Raw genomic sequence first — 21,824 nt, 5'->3', positions numbered from 1 at the left:
CACACGGAGGACAGGCTGTATATACACACGGAGGACAGGCTGTATATACACACGGAGGACAGGCTGTATATACACACGGAGGACAGGCTGTATATACACGGAGGACAGGCCGTATATACACGGAGGACAGGCTGTATATACACGGAGGACAGGCCGTATATACACGGGGGGCAGGCTGTATATACACGGAGGACAAGCTGTATATACACGGAGGACAGGCTGTATATACACGGAGGACAGGCTGTATACACACACGGAGGACAGGCTGTATATACACACGGAGGACAGGCTGTATATACACACGGAGGACAGGCTGTATATACACGGAGGACAGGCCGTATATACACGGAGGACAGGCTGTATATATACACGGAGGACAGGCTGTATATATACACGGAGGACAGGCTGTATATACACACAGAGGACAGGCTGTATATACACACGGAGGACAGGCTGTATATACACGGAGGATAGGGTGTATATACACGGAGGACAGGCTGTATATACACGGAGGACAGGCTGTATACACACACGGAGGACAGGCTGTATATACACGGGGGGCAGGCTGTATATACAGGGAGGACAGGCCGTATATACACTGAGGACAGGCCGTATATACACGGGGGGCAGGCTGTATATACACGGAGGACAGGCCGTATATACACGGAGGACAGGCCGTATATACACGGAGGACAGGCCGTATATACACGGAGGACAGGGTGTATATACATGGAGGACAGGCCGTATATACATGGAGGACAGGCCGTATATACACGGGGGGCAGGCTGTATATACAGGGAGGACAGGCCGTATATACACGGAGGACAGGGTGTATATACATGGAGGACAGGCTGTATATACACGGAGGACAGGCCGTATATACATGGAGGACAGGCTGTATATACACGGAGGACAGGCCGTATATACATGGAGGACAGGCCGTATATACACGGGGGGCAGGCTGTATATACATGGAGGACAGGCCGTATATACACGGAGGACAGGCCGTATATACACGGAGGACAGGCCGTATATACACGGGGGGCAGGCTGTATATACATGGAGGACAGGCCGTATATACACGGAGGACAGGCCGTATATACACGGGGGGCAGGCTGTATATACAGGGAGGACAGGCCGTATATACACGGAGGACAGGCCGTATATACACGGGGGGCAGGCTGTATATACATGGAGGACAGGCCGTATATACACGGGGGGCAGGCTGTATATACACGGAGGACAGGCCGTATATACACGGGGGGCAGGCTGTATATACATGGAGGACAGGCCGTATATACACGGAGGACAGGCCGTATATACACGGGGGGCAGGCTGTATATACACGGAGGACAGGCCGTATATACACGGGGGGCAGGCTGTATATACATGGAGGACAGGCCGTATATACACGGGGGGCAGGCTGTATATACAGGGAGGACAGGCCGTATATACACTGAGGACAGGCCGTATATACACGGAGGACAGGCCGTATATACACGGGGGGCAGGCTGTATATACATGGAGGACAGGCCGTATATACACGGGGGGCAGGCTGTATATACAGGGAGGACAGGCCGTATATACACTGAGGACAGGCCGTATATACACGGAGGACAGGCCGTATATACACGGGGGGCAGGCTGTATATACAGGGAGGACAGGCCGTATATACACTGAGGACAGGCCGTATATACAGGCTAGGTGGACAATCAACACTTAAAGGGGAAGGACAAGTTATATACTTTGTATATACTGTACTTTTTTAGGGGGGAATCAAACACTTAAAGGTTTTTCCATAAATGGATCCCTGGAGATCTCAGCAGGAAGATTTTGTGATCAGATCACCGTTACCATTACAACCTGTTATGCTTCGTTCACACGAGCACCAGCTGTCCGTTGTTCTGCTCCGTTGTACAAGTGGTGGTTAGATATGGAGCCCGATGGACCACATTGACTATAATGGGGTCTGTTTTCCCTGATGTAAATGTGAACACAGCCTTACCGAATAAACCTTATAGACAATCCCGGCAGCGGCTCCTTACCTGTAACAGGGGGGTGTGGACATGAGACACCACGTAAGGAAGTCTCCGCCATTCTCGGATGGCCAAACTGCTCGCCATCTCCACCAGTCGCTCGATGAAGTTCAGCTGCTGCTCTTCTGGGTGACAGATGGCCAAGTAGCCGCGGTACATGTTCACCTTCCAGGCCATCTCCTTCGGACAACTCAACTCCACCTGAAAGAGTCAAAGCAGTGAAATATTAGAGGCGACAACCTAAAGTCAGATCAGCTAAAGACTTCCATTCGTATCATCCATCTGTGCTCGAAAGGAAGAAGGAGAAGAAGGTCCTGCTGCAAACAACCCCAATGTAACTCCAGCAAATGGTGCGTGACAAAGGCACAGTGCCACCCATTTCCTAGTGGCTGAGCTTGGTACTGCGGGTCTTCACAGGTTTGCTCAATTCAAGGCTACAAAACCAGGCGCAGCCACTACTAACAGTACAGAGCCATGTTGGGTATACCATGAGGGGGAAGGGGGTGCAGTACCTACATTTGGCTGATCAGTGACGGGGGTGCTGCAGCCGGATCCCACTGACCTGATACAAACAGCCAATACTAAGGATATACCATCAATATAAGGGTTCATTGGTCCAGGGCCTGTCAGTAATGGCTATAGCTACACCCATGGTTAGTGGTCATGTGCGTATACGGCTACATCACCACCACACCCGAGAAAATAGAGAACGGCGAGGAGTGGAGGCGCAACGGCAATGGAGGAATAAATGGATAAGTAATACGTCTTTATCACATTCACCCCCATGGGCAAAATGTTGTCCAGCTTGGAAAACTCCTTAAAATTTCATCTGTACTAACCCGTATGCTGTGAGCTCCCCCTAGTGGAGACTGCAGGCGGACATTATATTCTACCACTAGGAGCAAGCAAGTCTGCAGAGACAGCAGGAGGAGCAAAAACTGCCTCTAAAGTCTCCGCTACGACTAACAAACTTCTAATCCCTTCCTATGCGCTGGTGACATGATTTAACCTCTCCCAAGGAATCTCTGCCTACGACCAGACCTAATAAAATATTAACAACTCTTTCCATCTCTCAAGGTTTACTCGGAATCAGGTAAACACGCCGAAGCGCGCTTCTTTAATGCAATCTATTTCAGGAAGCCATGACATTGCTAAAGATCAAATGAAAGGGAAGCGGAGACGGCGCGGAGCGCGGGGTTACAGGGAACGAAGGCTCTAAATGTCTGGGCTGCTTGTTAGGCTAGAGCCGTGGTTAGTGGCGAAAAGCAAATTAAAAAACAAAAAAACAACACCCTGCCCGCCACCGTCCTCCGAGAATGACGTCCTCTAACAACGAGGCACAAAACAAGCAAAGTCAAACAAAAGGGACGTATGGAGAAAGAAACAGTATGAAGATCCTCTGTTATTCCTCCTGGAAATGCTTTGGGTTGGGACAATGATCAAGTTAATGAGACATGTGCCTATACATGTACCAACCACCCTACAGACAAGTGGGTTGTCAATCTGCAAATACATTGCCAGGATGAATAACAGAGGATCAAAATGATGCAAAAAAAAAAAAAAGTTGCAGCATTTATTCAGGGGAATTCAAGTCTCTACTAAAATGCGACATGTTGGGAGTCACCAGCTGCTCTTTGACCTCTTCCCTTTGCACTTGCTGAGCAGAAGGGAAGACAATAAGGGGGCATTTTCCAGAAATATCAGATAGGCTGTCATTCGATATACCGGCGGCACTCCGCGCTCGGAGGAGAACAGCGCAGTCAGTGTTTATAGGGGGGAGGTAGCCCTGAATTTTACCTGCTGGGAAAGCGATATACCAGCAGGCCGGGAAACCCAACAATGCCGCGATAGAAGCCGAGCAACGTCAGGGCGGCCATGGACAATGGCCCCACAGAGCGCTGGCCAAGCAGCCGTGTTTTACAGGCAGGGACGCGGCAGCAGAATGGCGATGCACGGCTTTAGCATTTCCCTTAGTAAATTAGTACATGCCTCATTACGGAGAATCTCGGCCTATCCAGGGCTGCGCCTGCAGTCACCGGTGCCTGTCACCTCCACTTAACTTTCAAGGCATCACAACCCAGTCCTGTCAGACATGATCAATTCTCCCGGTTTCATCTTGGGGATTAAATACTGACTATACAATGTACCGACCCTTAACTGAATGAAAAATGCGCTCTGTAAGAACATCACTTAAAGGGAGAACTCAAATGACTATACCAACCTTCCCGGCCACCTTAAATGTGTTAGGGAATTTATAGAAATCCCCTAATAAATAGACGGTACTTGAAAGGCGCCCTTTACCAGCGGGAGAGATTCTAGTAATAGCAGAAAGCAGTCGGAGAAATTCTGATTTTCTCGCCCCTGCTCTAGTCAATAGAAAAGAAATGCAGCGATTCCTCTTGTAATATCCAGTTAACCTTTCCCATCCCGTCTCCTATTTCATTCACACTCCTTATACTGCTAAATAGGTCCAAGAAGATCAGTCCTGTCCTCCTAGACCTCCATCACCTTCCATAGATAAGATCTGACTTGCTGTAAGGCATCTGGCTGCAGCAGGAGCTTCCCCCCCCACACACACACCATTGCTCAGAGAGAAGCTCCGCCCCTTCAGATTATCAGTCCTTCCAGATAGCAGCAGTGACTATGAGGAAGATCACACAAGCCGGGGATGCAGGTATCTGCCAGGTAGGGGGACAATATACTTGTCTATACTGGATATGTATCACTGTAAAGGGGCCAGTACAGAGTCTGCGGCTTCACATCATGGATGCACAGCATGGACCACACAGACATATGGAAGGAACAGCTGACAACTTAAGACCAACAGAAGTGCTCAAATTCTTTAGAAATCTAATGATTGATTCCTAAAACAGTAAATATGGACCAGAGTAATCATCTCATTATTCCAGATTAATAACTGTATAACAATTATATATATTTTTTTTTCTTTTAAATTGGTTTTGACTCTGACTCCACATGCAAAGATGTCTATCAGACGGACCAGGCTCACGGTGGGACGTGCACCAATATTGGGGGGCTGCTTTTGCAATCACTATGTACACTGCAACGTAGTGTTAGGGCGACATGCAAACTTGCATGAGCAATGATGTCCGGACTGAAAACCTGAATACGAAGACGAGAAATCTGAGCCAGACTTTGCGGTTTCTCCACCAGCTTCCACCCCAATATAAACGGTGAGGTCGGATAGATCAGGGGGTCAGGCATTAAATCACTGGCGGAGTCAGAACCTGCTCATTGAGCCTTCATACAAAGCAATTTGGTCAATTAATAGAAACTATGACCCCCTGGCCACCACGATATAAGATAACTGAGGCTCAGCGCTTTGCAAGCCGGGGACCTTGCCGACCATGTCATTTGTTTAAGACAGCTGTCACCCTGCCCACCAGCGGCTGCTCTCCATCACTCCCGGCCGGGGTGAAGCGTTCATTTATCAGGACCAACCATTGTGTGTAGTGCGGATCCTACTGAGCGCAGATCTCACCAAGGACGAGCTGAAGGTGAACTGAATGACAGGTCCGGTCTAGGCATCAGAATTCATTAGGACCCTCCGGGTAATAATGAGACGAGGCGTAAAATGGGCAGAGAAGGTCTTATAATAAACAGGCAGAAGATGGAGAATACCCGATTATATATAATAGGTGTCTGTACGAGAATTGAGGGCTGAAATTCGTGCAAGTGATAAAAGACCCTCTAAACAGGCAACAGTGATCTGAGCACCCACAATGCACCGTGCTCTTATAGGATGAGATATCTAGCGTTAGATAGGACGTGATATACATGGAATTCTAAAAACATTTGATAAGTTACTTCGAAAGATCAGATTTTGTTTGGACTACAAAGCAGTCGCCTCAAATCTGCAGCAAGTGACAGAATGATCGGGCCCCGACTGGAAACGGTTAATAATTTCTCTCTAAAGTAACACGACTGTATTAAAAAACACACAAAAACATTTATTTGCAATATGCCTTACGTGCCAGAAACCGCAGCTGTGTTCTAAATCAAACACATTCCCTGAAGAGCGCTTTATTGCCTCAGTGAAATGAGCTGTAATGCTGACTTTGTGCAAACATGGGAAGGAAGAATGAGGGAGCGGATTATCAAAAATCAGGAGTGAAAGGAGAGGATTCAGACCTGCACCAGGGCTTCTTTCATGGCCGTCCAATTAGAGACCCTCCAGGAACACTCAAGGACAAGGTATGGATTGATGTGGCCCTTTGACTGGCCGTAGTCCGTCAAGGCCTCCCACTGATTCAGTTCTTTAGAACATCTAGAGAAGAGACAAAGTAACACAATGGTAATGGGGGAACGAGCGAGGACACCGGCACACGACGCGCTTGTATTACCACCTCGGTCATTCAACACAAACTCGGCTATCTGACAATTAGAGGGCCGCCTGGTTAAATCGAGGCTCCAAGGAAAAGTTTTATGGACAAAAAAAATCATATGGAAAAAAAAAAATACAGTACAGGCTCTGCGGTTTGAAAAATTAAATATTTCATTAAAAATTGGGTGAACTTTCCTATTAAAGTGCTTGAGACATCAAGAAGAAAACTGAAGATACCTATAGGGGGATCTGTCTCTGAGCAGCAGATGGAAAGTCTCTGTCCTTCCTAAATATATTATCCTGGCTTCTTTCACTGAGGACCCAGCAGAAGCTGTACTGTACTCTCCTAGGTATGAAGGACTAGCAGAGCCTTTTTAATAGGGCGTGCACAGACCGATACATTGGGAAACTTTTGTGCTTTAACATTCAGTTCTTAGAATTAAAAAACAGCCACAGACTGATACAAAGTAACAATCATACCTCCTGCTAAGAAGTGGATAGATTCTAAAATATAAGGCAGCCATACATGATAATCTCCCCATACAGAGCTCAGTGAGTAATTCGGGAGAGGGATTACATTATTGGCACACACCTCGGAGACAGATTAAACCCCCCCCCCCCTTGAGGACAATAGGATTGGACACACTAAACTCCAACATGCCCAGTCCATGTTGAGTCAGCACACCGCCATGCCATGCCGGCTGTATTGCCTTCTGTAGTTCTACACACTGAGGATTTCCCCAAGGTTTGCTTTTATAGAGAGATATTTTGTAGCCTCTTCGGTCATAAGAAAACGCATCAAGTCAAAAAGTACAAAACTTTACAAAAGCGATAGAAAGAACAAGGCGTGACCCGCACTTACCGAATCCAATGATCCTCCCACAACTGATATTCGGGAAAGACAGCTGGAGATGCGTTGCTCCTTTCATGTTCCTTTTTGGCCTTTTCCATTGCTTTTTCATATGTTTCTTGAGCCTAAAAGAACAAAAGCCCAGAAGAATCAATAGCTTTTCATCTACAGGATCTGTACGTGCACATTCTGCGCCCGGAGACAGATCAATACCTTCACACATCTACCGACACGTGAAGAACAGAACTGGATCAGAAAAGTTTTAGAAACTAGTTCAACGTTTGTCTGAGGATCCTTTTGTGTTATTGAAAGGGACTTGGTGTCTGCAGACAGATAAAGGTAAATGTACGGTACAATCCCACTATACTACCAAGTGTAAGGGGAACCCAAGGAGGCCGCAAATGTTACCCCAATGACTTGTATAATCTAGTGATATTGTACTGTTCCATAGACAACGGTTTACATGTATTTCCATAAGGCCCCTTTAAGGGCTGCACTCGGTATGAACGCGACCGGATTAATATTCAGGCCGGGTACAGGGGCGCGTGACGCGCTTCTGACACAGAGGTGTTCGATATCTCTCACAAGAGACGTACAACAAGTTCCTTTCCTTACAGATAAGAGAACGGGGTGTCCTGAGGACGAGGAGATTTGTATCAGGCCGTCTGCGGACAGTGTGAAATAATGTACCTGCTCAAAAAAGCCGTGCTGCTCGTACGCGATGGCCGTGGCCGTCTCTGGGAACTTGCAACGCTTCTGCCACAACCCGGCCCACATGTCTTCTTCTTGGAGGAGGCAATATATTTCTGCAAGGGAATCTAATATCTCCTGAAAGAGACGAGAACGTTAAGACATTGTAGGGAAACAGCGGCGAGGACTCCAGTGAAATAAAGCAGATCCCATGGTAGATTAGAAAGCGCTGGTGACCTCTCTTATACATCAGTATCAAGCCAGAAGTGCAATACCTAGAAGTCACCAGTTTGGGAGGGGGGCGCACTTTGAATTGCTACAAGCCGGTCGCGCCTCCTGCTGCGCAGACACTGGTCCATTGGGCTACCTTGGTGCTGGTTATTATGTTGCACAGACACAGGGACAAGTTGTGACATTTAGTTAAAGCAATTGCCCATTGAAAAGCTTAAGGAGGACAGAAAGTCAGTAGATAAAGCAGAGGACTCCTTGACATTCCTCAGATCCGGCTCCTCAGCTGCTTTTTAGGACAGAGCTGTGATCTGCGACTTCAGCTTAGCGATAGTGCCTATCAGAGTCTACGGTAGTCTGAGACACGCCTACTGTCTTATCATTGGTCAAGGCTGCTGCCGCCTCCTCCTCCTGCAGCTCTGCCTCCTCTGATTGGCTGCAGTGTGTGAACCCAAATCTGTTCTAGGCCTACAAGTATCACCGTATATGGACAATCCTCTGACAAGGGGAATAATAAGAGTCATTTATGGATTTCCAGTAGGAATAATAGAGGAATGGCATTAAGTCCTAGGAAATATCAGTATTGACTAAACTAGAAATGTTAAGAGAGGTGACACATTTTGCTAATCAATCCTCTTAAAGGGAACCTGCTCGGCTTATATGGGACACTAAAGCATTGACAGGTCCTTAGGGATGGGTGGCTCCTTACCTAGCATGGCGTCTGAGGAGTCTCATCGGACTCTTCTCTGGTGCCCCGGCACCTGCACAGATCAGTGAAGCTAGAGAAGTAACCTATGGACTTTACTGGAAATATATTTCAGGTCTGCACTGTGCAGGCGCGGTGACTACAGGAGCTGGGCCTAGTAAGACTGTCTCAGTACGTGAGGTTTGGTGGGCACGGGCCACTCGCCCCTCCTAGCTGGCCGCTGTCTGCTGCACTATATGCCAGTGTTTACTGCACACCATTATCAGCTTTTAATGACTTGCTTTTGTGGGTTTTGATTTCTGCACGATAAGCCAGCAGATTTTCATGGCCCCCTCCTGTATTAACGCTGGAACCTAGCGGCTCCTTATTAATTGTCCTTAAGAGCGGTTTCTCGTCTGACTTTATTATTTGTACGTCTTTGTCCACAGGAAAAGAGGCGAAAAATAACTGAGCGAAGGGAAAATCGAATCAAGTTGTAATGGCAGGGGATACGTGATCATAGCGCATCTGGCACCAAAAACAAAGAACATGGAACATTATCAGCTCAGTAAAAGATTATTACTTTGCTCTTGTCTGCCGGCCAGAATCTATATAAATATCGTCTCCAAAAGTGCTGAGGCAGAGGGAATGACACTCACTTGCTGGGGCGGGGTGATGCTTTCTTGTTCGTAAAATTCTGTCGTCTGCTTGGGCTTGATCTGCAGGCTGAGACCTTTCTCGAACGCCTGGTGCTCCAGCATGAGCGTGGAGCGGAACCACAAATTGTGCGTCTTTCCCAGGTACTTGAGTACACAAGGCCTGATGGGGATTGGAGGGACGCATTGAGACATGGCCTCCACAAAGCAGTTCAAGGCGCTCGGCTGACAATCTCTCTGCACCTGGTGGCTCCCGCTGCACAGGAATGGGCTGATTTCCCCTGCCAGCGCCTGGGAACACAAAGAAATAGCAATGATTGCAAGCTCCAATGAACTGGGATCTCCAGAGCACCTGTATCAGTACATAACTCATGTGAATGATATGAGCGAGGCCTTGTGAATGATAAATAGCTATACCTGCAGCAACGCCACGCATCTATCATCAAAATGGATCTTACCCATCGTCATAAGCAATAGACAGAAACTTCCTGGCTGCAGGAGTAAAAGCACTTACAGCAAAATAAACAATGCTGTTATAATCTGCACGCAGTCCTAGAACTTCATCTATCACATCCTGGGCAGACATGGTCGAGGAATACGCTATATATGGGAGAGTTGGCTGCCAGTACTGGGGAAAACTGCACAGGCATCTTCTCTTAGATAATAACCGAGGCCGGGATCACAGGACAGAAAGTAAAAAGGAATACAAGGCGCTCTGTAGCCTTAGATCCCACTCCACTTTCGGGCCCTGAGTTTCTAACACTGTGATGTGATTGAGCTGGATGCTTCAAGTCTCCGCACCCTGAAAAAAGGAGCATCCGACACTCCTTCTATTGCAAACTATGGGAGGCAGATTCTGAGATTGCACACCTCTAGGACTGTACGATCAGTTGTGTCCAACATTTTAGATTCTGAGAATGCAGAGGCCGCATTGTTGGTTTCTAAGTTTTTACTGCACAGCTCGTGGCTCGTCCTGACCTAACCAGCGTCCATTGCAGAAAGTCGCATTGACTTGAATAGGGTTATGCTGCAGTTGTATGCACAGCGGGTGGCCGGGTGCTCATGTGCAAGGAATAGGGTGAAGACGACCCAGCAATACAACAGCGACCCGCACCCTTTACTCTCAGAATTGATGGAGGTCCCAGAGGCCAAACCCCACTGATCACACAATATTGCATACCCTCCTAATATTATATATGCAAGATGGAAAATGTATTTAAGTATAGACCATACGACCTACAAGCTCTACCATCAGTGTGTATATAAGTCCGCCTTGTGACTTTGCCATGTCTGCACTTTCGATAAACCTTATTCCAAAGGATACCTAGAAAATACACTGAAAGGTGAACCCAGGCTAATTTATGTCACTTCATCCAGAGGTTCAGGTGCACACGGATTTTAGCACCTTTTTTCTATACTTTAGAACAGGATACACAATTTGTTTCCATTACCCACTCCTGCCTCCTAGTGGTGGGAGACATACCCCACTCTTATGTCGGTAACTTACATGCTGTTGACGGTCAGAAAGGATTTTCCACAATCTTGGGAAAAGCTGAATCCAAATCTTCTCTGCCAGAGGGGTTGCAATATGGCACAGCTGAACAAAGGCCATTAGGAGGGCTCCCGTCTGCAGGGGACATAGATGGGGAACAGTCAGAGGCATGATATGGTTCCTAATAGGTGCACAGCATCAGCATGCCAGCCCATAAAGTGCACAATGACGAGTAGGACTCACCTTTACTTCACGCAGAGAGTCCAGAAACTTGTCGTGTCTATTGGTTAACATATGGAGCTGGTTACCAATGTCCTTTTCTGACTGCTCTTTAGTTTTGGGGTTGGTGCTCTGATCCCCTGGTGCAAGCTCAATATCAATTTCAACATCCTGATATAAAACAAATGGTTACAATAATCTTTATAAAATTACCAAAATAAATAATTGCTACTAGGTGGCGCTAGTAGTGCACTTCAGTTAGTGCACCTATAACCTATAGGAAGCAACACGCGACCAATGAGAAATCAGAAACCCAGATCCTGGCCCTGTACAACCCGTGGTGGGAAGACCTTTGGTTCGGCATGCCGATTGGCCTTAGATACAAAAAAATGGGATTAACATTCCGGCTTATTTTTGTAGCCGATTTTGATTTGGAATCCACCTTAAAAATAAAAAAAAAATAAAAAAAAATCAGCTCCAAATTCCTCTGTGTGACCCTGGGCTAAGCCTCCAACCACATACAAAGGCCCCATTCAGACAGTGAAAAGGTGGATGCCTTTAAGCACCTTTAATAAAGTCATATCCTGGATTCTTCAAGCAGATGAATCTAGAACCCTGAAATGTATCTGTGCAGAGCGTATATAAGGTCAGCATAGAGGTCAGTCCGTGCAGCACCGTGTAAAGGCTCATTGCACAGGGCTCGACCCTTCACGACGTTCCCTGCGACGCACACGGGGTTTAGTCTCCACTCTCTGTCATTTCTTGTATCCCGAGTTAGCGGAGATTCTGACAGATCTGCTTTCACACGTGGAACAATGGCAGAACTGTTCTAAAAAACCTCTCTGAGATGCCAAAGGAACAAAAGTTTTAGCAGAGCTTGCAAAACCGACCCCGTCCCGGGAGAAACCTGAAGCACATCTGAACTGTATACAGTCACATCCAATGGCTGCCGCGCCTCACAAGCCGAGGACGCAGCGCTGACAACCCAACCGCGCAGACTATTAAATGCACCGAAGAAGAAGATTTGAATTCCTTTTTATTTTTCAGAAAAATAATCTTTATTCTTTACCTCTTCCTTGGATTCGCTGTTTTCTCTCTCCCTTGGCTCCTGCTTGACGTGGGTTACCATAGCGAACGCTGCCCGATCGTGACTGTCGGCTAGATTGATGACATTAGTGATAGATGGGAGCATGGCGCCCTGGCAGCTTGTGCCAATTGTAGTGTTCTTCTCGCAGACGGCCAGCAGGAGCTGCACGGATCAAAGTCAGGGGGGTCACAGGGTTAATAGGACGAGGGTCACGTACAAAACAGGGAGAAGGTGAAAGGGGGCAGAGAAGATAGAAAACATCAAGAGAGTGTGCTAAATGTTATCTAATGTCTCCTCCTATACCCTGGGGGGACGCGGAGTGTACACAGCAGAACAGTAAGAGTTATAGGCTGGACTTCAGGGACCTGCGTCTTTCTTCAACCTTAATAAAGGGATCCCTCAGGGGGTCTATGTACTCACTTCCTCCATTGGGTTTTGTATGGGGTGAACCAGGGGGGGTCCCTAGATGGTTTCCACCCCTTCAGGGCGCTCATTCCCTCCATGGTTTTCTATGGGATGAGTTTGGGGGTTCGGTGATGGGTTCAACCCTGATCACATGATTGGAACCAGCACTCGGTCCAGGAGTCACGCTGAATCCTCTCCCATGTTCACCTATTCCCTGTATTATGGGATCCGGCTTTACTATTATAATGTATTTGGTATCCCCCATCCAACATAAGGAGGTGGCCTAGAGACTCGAGAGCAAGTTGCTGCTTCCGACATGACCTGGTCATAACCAGCCCGGAACCCCTGACATACAAATCCTCGGAACAAGTCTAATCTGCAGAGTCCCGTGCACGCCATCTTACCTCTATACACTGTTTGATCCAGAAGTGGTTGCCCATTGCTTCCCAGTTCTGAGAACACGTGACATAGAGCAGTCGATCATACACGCGACGCTTCATGGACGTGTCAAAGGCCTCAAAGAATTTGGCCCTAATGTGGGGCTGAGAGCAGCGAAGTCCAGATAGGAAAGCGGGTTCCAGCTTGGCGGTCAGTTCACTCCCCGAGAGGTTCTCATCTCTGAAATAGGAAACACAGAAGTTATACCTGAGACGACTATATTTAAAATCTAATCTAATCCTGTATCTAATCTAATCCTGTATCTAAAAATGCAGAAGCAGGTTCACATTCCATGATAGATTACATGTGTAGCATTCGGTCAGGGTCCACTCATGTACCATAGACAAGGAATAAATCTGCTACTCTAGTCTATAGTCCACTGATCACACATGTAAGACAATGGAGAAGTCTATGGAGACACAAGTACCTGTACACGTAGTTAACAAGCTCCAGAAACTGTGCGTTTAACTCCAGGTCATCTGGAAAGCGTTTCTCTATGTAGGTCATCATCTTCACCAGCAAAATGGATTTTTCCCGAAGTGTGGGAGTCTGCAGGATGAGCAAAGGTACAGCGTATAATGAACATGGGATTATATATTATATCTCACACAGAATATGAGTATAACCCCCCCGGCCTGAGCATGATGGGGGCAGAGCGCTGTTGTCTGCACCACCTTAAGCAGTATTAGTCTGGAGTCAACTCCTTGAGGTCTATGCGGGAGTATCTAGACCTGCTCTGTGCAGGGAAGGAGAGGAGATACGCTGTGACATCATCTATATTCAGTAGTGATGGGTGTTATGCGGTCTATAGAGGTATTGTTTTGTATTCTAACCAGTCCACTTTTAGGCTTAGAGGCCAGAGTGAAAATTGCAAGATGTGTTTAAATAAATGCACTGAGATGCGACTACCCCTTATAACGATTTGCCCGTTTTCTGACTGTAGCCTATCCTAGTTTGCCGAGCAGCGGAATACAGAGTGGTGACCCTATTGCTGCACCCGCATAGTAATATACCCCCTCCCCCCCATTAGATAAAACCCGGGCCCTAGCTCTAGGACTACGACCTGCCGATACCAAGTGCAGCATAAGGCAGGATTTCTGCACAGATCTGTGCACAGCGCCCTCTACAGTCATCTCGGCCCCATAACACTTCCTGATGTCAGAGACAGTAGTCGCGGGGAGAAGCTGAAGAGCTCAGAGAGAGCCCAAGGCAGTCACCAGTTACTAAGGCAACCAAACCCTCTCAAGATTAGGAAGCTGAAGATCCTTGCCGCGAAATTACCTGCTCGTTGGTGGATTGTAGAGAAGTGCGACCGCGGCTGACAGAAGTTACAGGGAGCCGATAGGAGGATGCTCGGCTTTTATTGCATTGTCTGTGGCTGTCAGGGCATGCTGGGAGTTGTAGTGTTACAAGAGACCAGTGCACTTGCTTTAGGAGCTCACCTGATTTGCAGCCATGGGGGTGTTATTTTTCAGCCACTCCTCCACTATTTTTACCACGGCCCGGAGGATCTTGGCGTCGGCAGATTTTTCAATCAGCGAGGTGAGGATGTTCTGAATAAAGTTCTTCCTCATTTCCATACTCATGACTGCCAGGCGCGTTTTCACCAGGTCCAAACTAAGCATCACCAGCTCACTGGTGCCCGCTGGAGAGCAAAGAAAGAGGAGTGAGAATAAAGAATGTCAGACACCGCGCCCCGGGAGCTGGCACACCGTAACGCCATCCATCACCTACAGGACAGGCTGGCATCAAACCAGGCCGGAGGGAAACCCTCCAAAAAGCAAAGCCTTAGCACATGGCGGCTCCTGTGTCATTTCCTGCAGATTAAATACCTGCATTGGCTTCAGCTGTCCCGGCGGCCGCCTGGGGGTTCAGGTGCTCCCGCACCATCTTCTGGAGGGAGCGCATGAAGACGGATATGAGCCTGTCTATATAGCTGGGGTTGTTGCTGCAGGCCGACTTCAGGATCATCAGGGTCCCTGACCAAAGCAAACACAACTTATTAGCTGCAATTTCCTACGGTTCTGGGCGTTTTATGTAGTAAATGCTATTTCTAGCCAAAATCCTAATCCCCTGTATATTAAAAATACACCGGGCTCCAATGTAGGTTTTATTCTATCACCATTAACCCTTGCAGCATCGTGTGGTGCGGGCGCTTCTACTACCAAGAATATTCTGTAACAGGGGATATTAGAACAAATAGTGAGATAACACATTCACCTCTGCTACATCTGCTCTATGCTGGTTAACTTCAATGACCTAAAGGGGTCGTCAATAATAATAGAAAACGGGCTCTCCTGCCCACACTGCGCATCACTAACCCATAAAGTGCACATTGTAGCCCACTCCTCTTAAAGGGGTATTAGGGTAACAAAAAAATGATCCCTATGGATGAAGGAAACATGTTGACTGATTGGGGTCTGACCTATGAGATCCCCACTGATCACAAGAACTGGGATACTTTGCACCCTGGTTTGAATGGAATGGCCTATTGGGCGGCACGTGCACCGATCAATGGGAAAGCAGAAGGTAGCCAAGGACTATGTCGTGGCCATCTATGGCAGCCCAACCTGCTTCTCTATTCAGCTACCCAGTTCTCATTATTTGTGGGGGGTCCAAGCAGTCAGCCCGCACTGATCAGTAGGTTACCCCATATCCATTGGGTAGGGGGTAACACAGAAACATAGCAGATGAGGTTGTATGAAGACCAACCAGATCCATCAAGTGCTAATCCAAAAACATGAGGCCAATGCCCCCATATCAGGGGAAAAAATCCCAACTCCAAATCTAGCAATCAGTATAACACCCGGGATCAGCCTAAACCCTGGAATATTTTCCCCTTGAGGTTCTTCTCCACCTTGTCCTGTGGCCAGAATCCCCCTTTATACAAGGATTTACCAGCATTATAGCAGAGCGGTGTGGGCGCTGGGTACATGGCCCCCTCGCTTCTACATAGACTCCCAATATCATCAATCCATTAATAGCCGCTAAAGCGACAAGCCAGATGAAGGCACAAACAGCGGCAGGTGTCTGCCGGCCATAAGTGGATTACACCGTCATTGCCGCCGCCACCGCCGAGCATATTCCTGCGCTTCTGACCTTGAAGCTCTTTGTAAGCAACTGATTAAATTAAACTCCAGTCTTTCTAAGTGTTTTGCACAATGCACAATGACACCTGACAAGCAGGCAATTCTTTAAGTAAAATTACCCCTGTCTACGGAGATCACAAGGGAGGGCACTGAGGGACGGCTAGCATTTACATTTTGCGGTATTATACTGGCAGTCAGATAGAAAGGCATTGTTCTCAAACCCCTGCTCAAGTAACCCCCGGGGGACGCCAAAGTGACGGGATCCCATACAGAAGACCAGTGTATAGCGCATTTTGCTTTTTATATACACACTAAAGTCCTCGACTACTTGTGTCCCTCGAAATCGTGTAAATGTGTGTTTATGTATTATTCATCGGGGGACGGCGAGAACTTCTCCTACTAATGACTGCGAAAGCCATCAGTCTTACAAATGTCTACAGGACGCCAGAAGAATATTTACAGCACTCGATTCTGGGATTTAAGCTACATCAAGCTGTGACATAATTGACCGGAGTCTGTGGGTGCATCTTCAGAGACGCAGCACCGCGCGCAGGATTCAAAGGCGGTGGCGGGGAGTCCGGCGCTTAATCCTGCACTTACCGAAGAGCTGAGACGGGTTCGCGTTTGTAGCTTTCTCGTAATTAGTAAGACCTTCATAAATGACTTTGCCCACGGCGGCGTACAGGCACTCCAGCTCCTCGTACTTGGAAGCGACACTGGAGGTACCTAGGACACAATTCACACAGGTTTATAGTATGACGGCAGAGCAGGTTCTTCTATTGTGCTATGGATGACACCGTGCAGGTTATAAGGGCTGCAGAGATTATACGGACACACAAGCTCATCTGTTTTACCTTGCCCAATCTACGATCCGCAACTTGGTACCAACAGCTTATGATGCCAATACCAAAACAAGGAAAAACAAAAAAGAACACCGCGCGGCACCTTGCGCATTATCCTTGTGATGATTCTCACAAAAAAGTGCATCAATAGTAATCACCTTGATTTGCTGTGATAATGATCACAGCATACAAGCAAATCTTTCAGCAAATCTTTCAGCAAAATGATAGCAAGCAGATCTTATAACCGTGTATCCACGTATAGAACAATGCAATAAAGACCAATCCAAGGGAAAAACCTTCTATAGAAGTTACCAATGGACAAATAGATCCGCGCTTACCAGCTGTATTCTTGTTATATTCATTTATTAATAGCCTTTCACACAACGCGTTTCGAAACAATACAAGTTTCTTCTTCAGGTGAACAAAGGACAATGTCCTTTGTTCACCTGAAGAAGAAACTTGTATTGTTTCGAAACGCGTTGTGTGAAAGGCTATTAATAAATGAATATAACAAGAATACAGCTGGTAAGCGCGGATCTATTTGTCCATTGGTAACTTCTATAGAAGGTTTTTCCCTTGGATTGGTCTTTATTGCATAATACCAAAACAAGGTCACTTTTGATGGCCCCCCCATATCCCCTGTTGAGCTGGTGTATCTCCAGTCCAGTGGGGGATACATTGGATTCATGACAAAGCCTCTTCTTATCAAAACTGTACAATACTGACAGCACGGTGGCTCAGTGGTGCAGTGCTGGAGTCCTGGGTTCTAATCCTACCAAGGACAACATCTGCAAGGCATTTGTATATTTCCTCCCAGACTCCAAAGACGTATTGATAGAGGAAAAACAAAAAACTACAATACACCTACTGGACTTTCATGCCCCCCACCGGGCCAGTTCTATTATAGGAATGAGCCCCCTCCCCCCCAGGATACCACCGACCACGCCAGTCACCGATATATCAGCTCCGATGATGGCTTCCACTAGTAATGTCATCTCGGTACTATTACCCCCGGGATAGTATTAACCCCCCTCCCCCCACCGGTAAAGCTTCATTAGGAAATATCCTAGAGCCACAATAGCAAAATGCTGTTTTATCAAGGAGACGTAATTAAGGACAATGTATACTTAGAAAGATGGGACCCAGCGATAACCTACAGCGAGGCCTCGTCCCCAAGGGGCCGCACCGTCACGCTCAATCTCACTCACGTCTGAGGTGAAAGGGGTTAACAACTCGCAACCATATATACTTTATTAAAAAGATAGAAGGAGCCGAGATGATCCCGCTAATGTCGCCCCGTGAGCGCGGTCAATGAAATCACTGCCTATAAGAGGATTATACGCAGAGAAATACTAGCACAATGTGAGCTGGAAAACAAAAGAGGACGATGAACAGGGCGCTTGTCCTCTACCCCAAATATCTGCTGCAATTTAGGGAGGACAATGAGGGACTGTCTGAGTATTAAACCATCACCAAGTATTAGCCGGGCTCGTAAAGGATGGTTGGCAGGGCCACAGATCGGGGAGTATAAACTTGCAGGCTGTGACCCGACACAATGAAGCTCATTGTCATAGCAAGTACCTGCATCAAGCTCTGGCCTACCTGGATAAGGAGGATTGGGGGACTTAAAGGGGTTGTCCCATGAAAAGCATCCTATCTATACTGCTAGTTTATGTGGATTTAAGACTTTTCCTAAATGCATTGCTTTATCAAAACTGCTTTGTTTGGCCGCTATCTTAACTTATTCACTTCATTGTTGACACTGCGTTTCTATGGCCACTGGGCATATCTGCTCATTTCCCAAGTGATGTAGCTGCCTGCTCTTAGGGGTGGCGGGAGGGGCTGACAAGCAACGGAGCTCCTCAGATAGCGGAAGGGGGAGGTGAGAGCTCCGGGATTACTGTGCTGTTTATCTTCAGCTTTTCCACTTATCAGCCAGTTTAATTGAATTTTGCTGATAAGGGCTGAGATAAGGAGTCTGTTACCGCTGTATGTAATGCAAGCTGACTCAAATCCAGCTCTGCTACATCAGTTTCCACATCAGCTTCATACTGTGGTAATGCATTTACAACCAATCCCTCATTACTGACTGCAAACATAGCATATAGCAGAGCAAGTGAAACCCCGCCCACCAATGTGCCGAGAAATCCAGGAAGTGAAGAGAGCACAGAGCCTGCAGGCTGCAGAACAAGAGTTATGGGAATACCCCTTTAACCCGGACAACCCTTTTATGGCCTATTCCTCAAGACAGGCCAGAAATATATGACGATAGGGGGCTGACACACCCGGCACCTGGACTGATCAGTGCAGAAGCTGTGTACAGCTGATCAGTAAGGCCACAGTAATACAGAGTTTGCATTGAGTACCTCCGACCCTAATAACATCCTATCCTATAACTTACTGGGTTCCGTTGGGAAAATGCTCATGAGCCGGGAAAGCAGAGTATGGACGGCTCGTAGGACTTTGGTGTTTCCACAGGTCATGCAGGCAGAGATTCCCCTCTGCAGAGGTTTGAAGCTGCTGAGAATGGCCGGGTTCTGGAGCACAGTCAGGAGGAAACTCAGAACCTCCAGACCCGTGCAGATGTTGGCAAAATTGGCTTGGGCAGGCTGTTCCTACAAAGGGGGAAACAAGAGAAGATTAAGACGGACAGTCGTAGTATAAGGTAATCTTATATACAGTGCAAGAGAATGGAAAGAACTAAAGCAATCAATAGGATTAGGACTATTATGGGCAGGAAAGAAGGCGACACGTGAGGTTAAGTGGTGGGGGTCTTACCGGGGTCTATAGGAGTCGCACTTGTCAGTATGTCACGTTCTAAGTGATAAATGTTGGCGGAGTCACATTATGGACATGTCTGCATAGACGGAGATGTCAAAACATCCTCTTTAAATAGGAATGTGCTCCTTCCCCGGTGAGACCCTGGGATGGCCCGCTGAGATAAAAGCTCATCGCCTGTTTTCCAGGCCTCAGGAGCCGAAGTGTGGCTATTAATGTATCCGAGCTTAATTAATCGCCATCACATGAACGGCGACGCGGCCGCTCAGGACTTACAGAGACGCCATTTGTAAGTAGGTTTGCTGCAATTATGACATACAATGATTTCCCCTACAAGTGACAAGACGACATGAACTCCTATTAGCAGATTGTTCGCTGAGCACAGAACAGATCCCTATTAATAAATTGCATTTGCCGGCTAAATCAGTCTCAGGATTTAGGCGGCTAATTATGGCGAGCTTGTTATAGATGAGCGTCAATGGCGGAGCAGGTAAAATACTCGGGAATAGGAGGATGGCACGGCAGACGGGGAGAGAAAAGGACTTTTATTTACTATAAAGCAAGCGACTCCGCAGGAAGCAAATTCTGCCAAAAAACACTCGGCCTCCTTGGGGATTTGTCCCTTTAAGTTTTGGGTAAGTTATTATTTCTGGTAGTGAGCTGTGCGGATGTGAACTAGATCACCAGAGAGACCAGCAGGGACCCAGCAAACCCCAGAACAGCCAAATTCCAGGATCAAGGTTTACCCTAGACGTCCCAATGATGCGGAGACCCCTATCAATAGCTGGAATGAAGGTGCAGATGGGCCCAGCTGAGGAATCGGCTCCTATAAGTAACCAGATTTATTTGGTTCTCCTCAGCCGTGTAAGGACATTAGGACATTCTGCAAGTTGGATCAGATCTCATGATGTGGCAGAGATCCCCTTTAAGCCCTTGTATTCATTCCTGTACCCGTGTAAACACAGGTCGCACTGAACACTCACCACGGTCATCAGCAGCTTATCGAACCATTGCAGCTTCAGCTCCGATTTGGGCCACATGTCGGCACGCAAGGCGGTCTTCAGGAGGTTGACGCAGCGCCGAGATAGCAGCTCTCCTGGAGATCCGGCCGTGTTCGAGTTGTCATTCACCTGCACAATAGGGATCACAGACTGTTAGTGACACGGACAGGAGACTACGAGATCATACAGAACGGTCCAGACAGAAGTTTTATTAGTGTAAAGTAGTTCGGATGCGTCACAGTCCAGACAGAAGAAAGAATAAATGTGGAAGCCACAAAGTGGAGGAGCTAGTCTGGAAATAAGATCCACAACATGTATTCATATGGTATTATATCGCAAGCACTGAAAGTACATCCATTGTGTAAGGTTAGGACATATCACAAAGGTGTGCTGTATCATCATCAATTCTGTGCAGTGGCCCCTTCACCATTTTTCCAAGCACACCTCCCCCCAGCCATAACTACACGTCCCCCGACCCCACCAGATTGCACAGGAAATTGCAGCCAGCCCCAATTACAAGAATGGAGCCATACTGTGGTGGAGGGCTGCTGTGAATGCCCTTTGTATCCAGGGTCAGGATGCCAAAGCTTGGACCCCACCATAGTGATAGCATGTCCAAGTGATACCTTAGGACAGGGGAATGCTCCTTGGGGCTGTTTTGCAGCATTTCTGACCTCCTGCAGCCCCTTCATTGGTCTTGTGAGTGTCCTAACAGAATTATATCATATATAATAAGATGCCAGTCACATGTGACACAGTCTATAGGATATATCAGGTAGGGCAACCCAAAATCTCAGTTGAAACTGGAGACTACACCACGTATAAAGTGTATGCCAGTACAGCTGGATCAACCCCGGATTCAGCCATAATGACTGTATTAGTGACTGAGCACATTCTTAGATGCTTTACATGAGGGATGACTGCATAGGACATATCCCTGACCATAAGGGGCGACTGCATAGGACATATCCCTGACCATAAGG

General features: G+C 47.3%; 1 protein-coding gene across 2 annotated transcripts in view; it reads right to left on the bottom strand.

The window, feature by feature from the left end:
• The window catches only part of TRRAP (transformation/transcription domain associated protein), an 85,015-nt gene that overhangs the window by 26,329 nt on the left and 36,862 nt on the right, over nucleotides 1-21,824 (bottom strand). For both annotated transcript variants that reach the window (XM_075284746.1, XM_075284747.1), the window contains 15 exons: nucleotides 20,824-20,970; nucleotides 19,464-19,677; nucleotides 16,821-16,946; nucleotides 14,964-15,110; nucleotides 14,574-14,776; nucleotides 13,559-13,680; nucleotides 13,098-13,311; nucleotides 12,271-12,450; nucleotides 11,226-11,372; nucleotides 10,998-11,117; nucleotides 9,494-9,781; nucleotides 7,922-8,059; nucleotides 7,244-7,356; nucleotides 6,189-6,324; nucleotides 2,046-2,237 (listed from right to left, as the gene is read on the bottom strand). In XM_075284746.1, coding sequence (XP_075140847.1) covers nucleotides 2,046-2,237; nucleotides 6,189-6,324; nucleotides 7,244-7,356; nucleotides 7,922-8,059; nucleotides 9,494-9,781; nucleotides 10,998-11,117; nucleotides 11,226-11,372; nucleotides 12,271-12,450; nucleotides 13,098-13,311; nucleotides 13,559-13,680; nucleotides 14,574-14,776; nucleotides 14,964-15,110; nucleotides 16,821-16,946; nucleotides 19,464-19,677; nucleotides 20,824-20,970 — 2,487 coding nt within the window. The remainder of the gene's footprint in view (nucleotides 1-2,045; nucleotides 2,238-6,188; nucleotides 6,325-7,243; nucleotides 7,357-7,921; nucleotides 8,060-9,493; nucleotides 9,782-10,997; nucleotides 11,118-11,225; nucleotides 11,373-12,270; nucleotides 12,451-13,097; nucleotides 13,312-13,558; nucleotides 13,681-14,573; nucleotides 14,777-14,963; nucleotides 15,111-16,820; nucleotides 16,947-19,463; nucleotides 19,678-20,823; nucleotides 20,971-21,824) is intronic.

This window comes from Leptodactylus fuscus, chromosome 8 (assembly GCF_031893055.1).
Source record: "Leptodactylus fuscus isolate aLepFus1 chromosome 8, aLepFus1.hap2, whole genome shotgun sequence".
NCBI classification, from domain to species: Eukaryota; Metazoa; Chordata; class Amphibia; order Anura; family Leptodactylidae; genus Leptodactylus; species Leptodactylus fuscus.
Note: the sequence above shows the minus strand (reverse complement) of the source record. Positions and strands in the feature narration are given on the sequence as shown.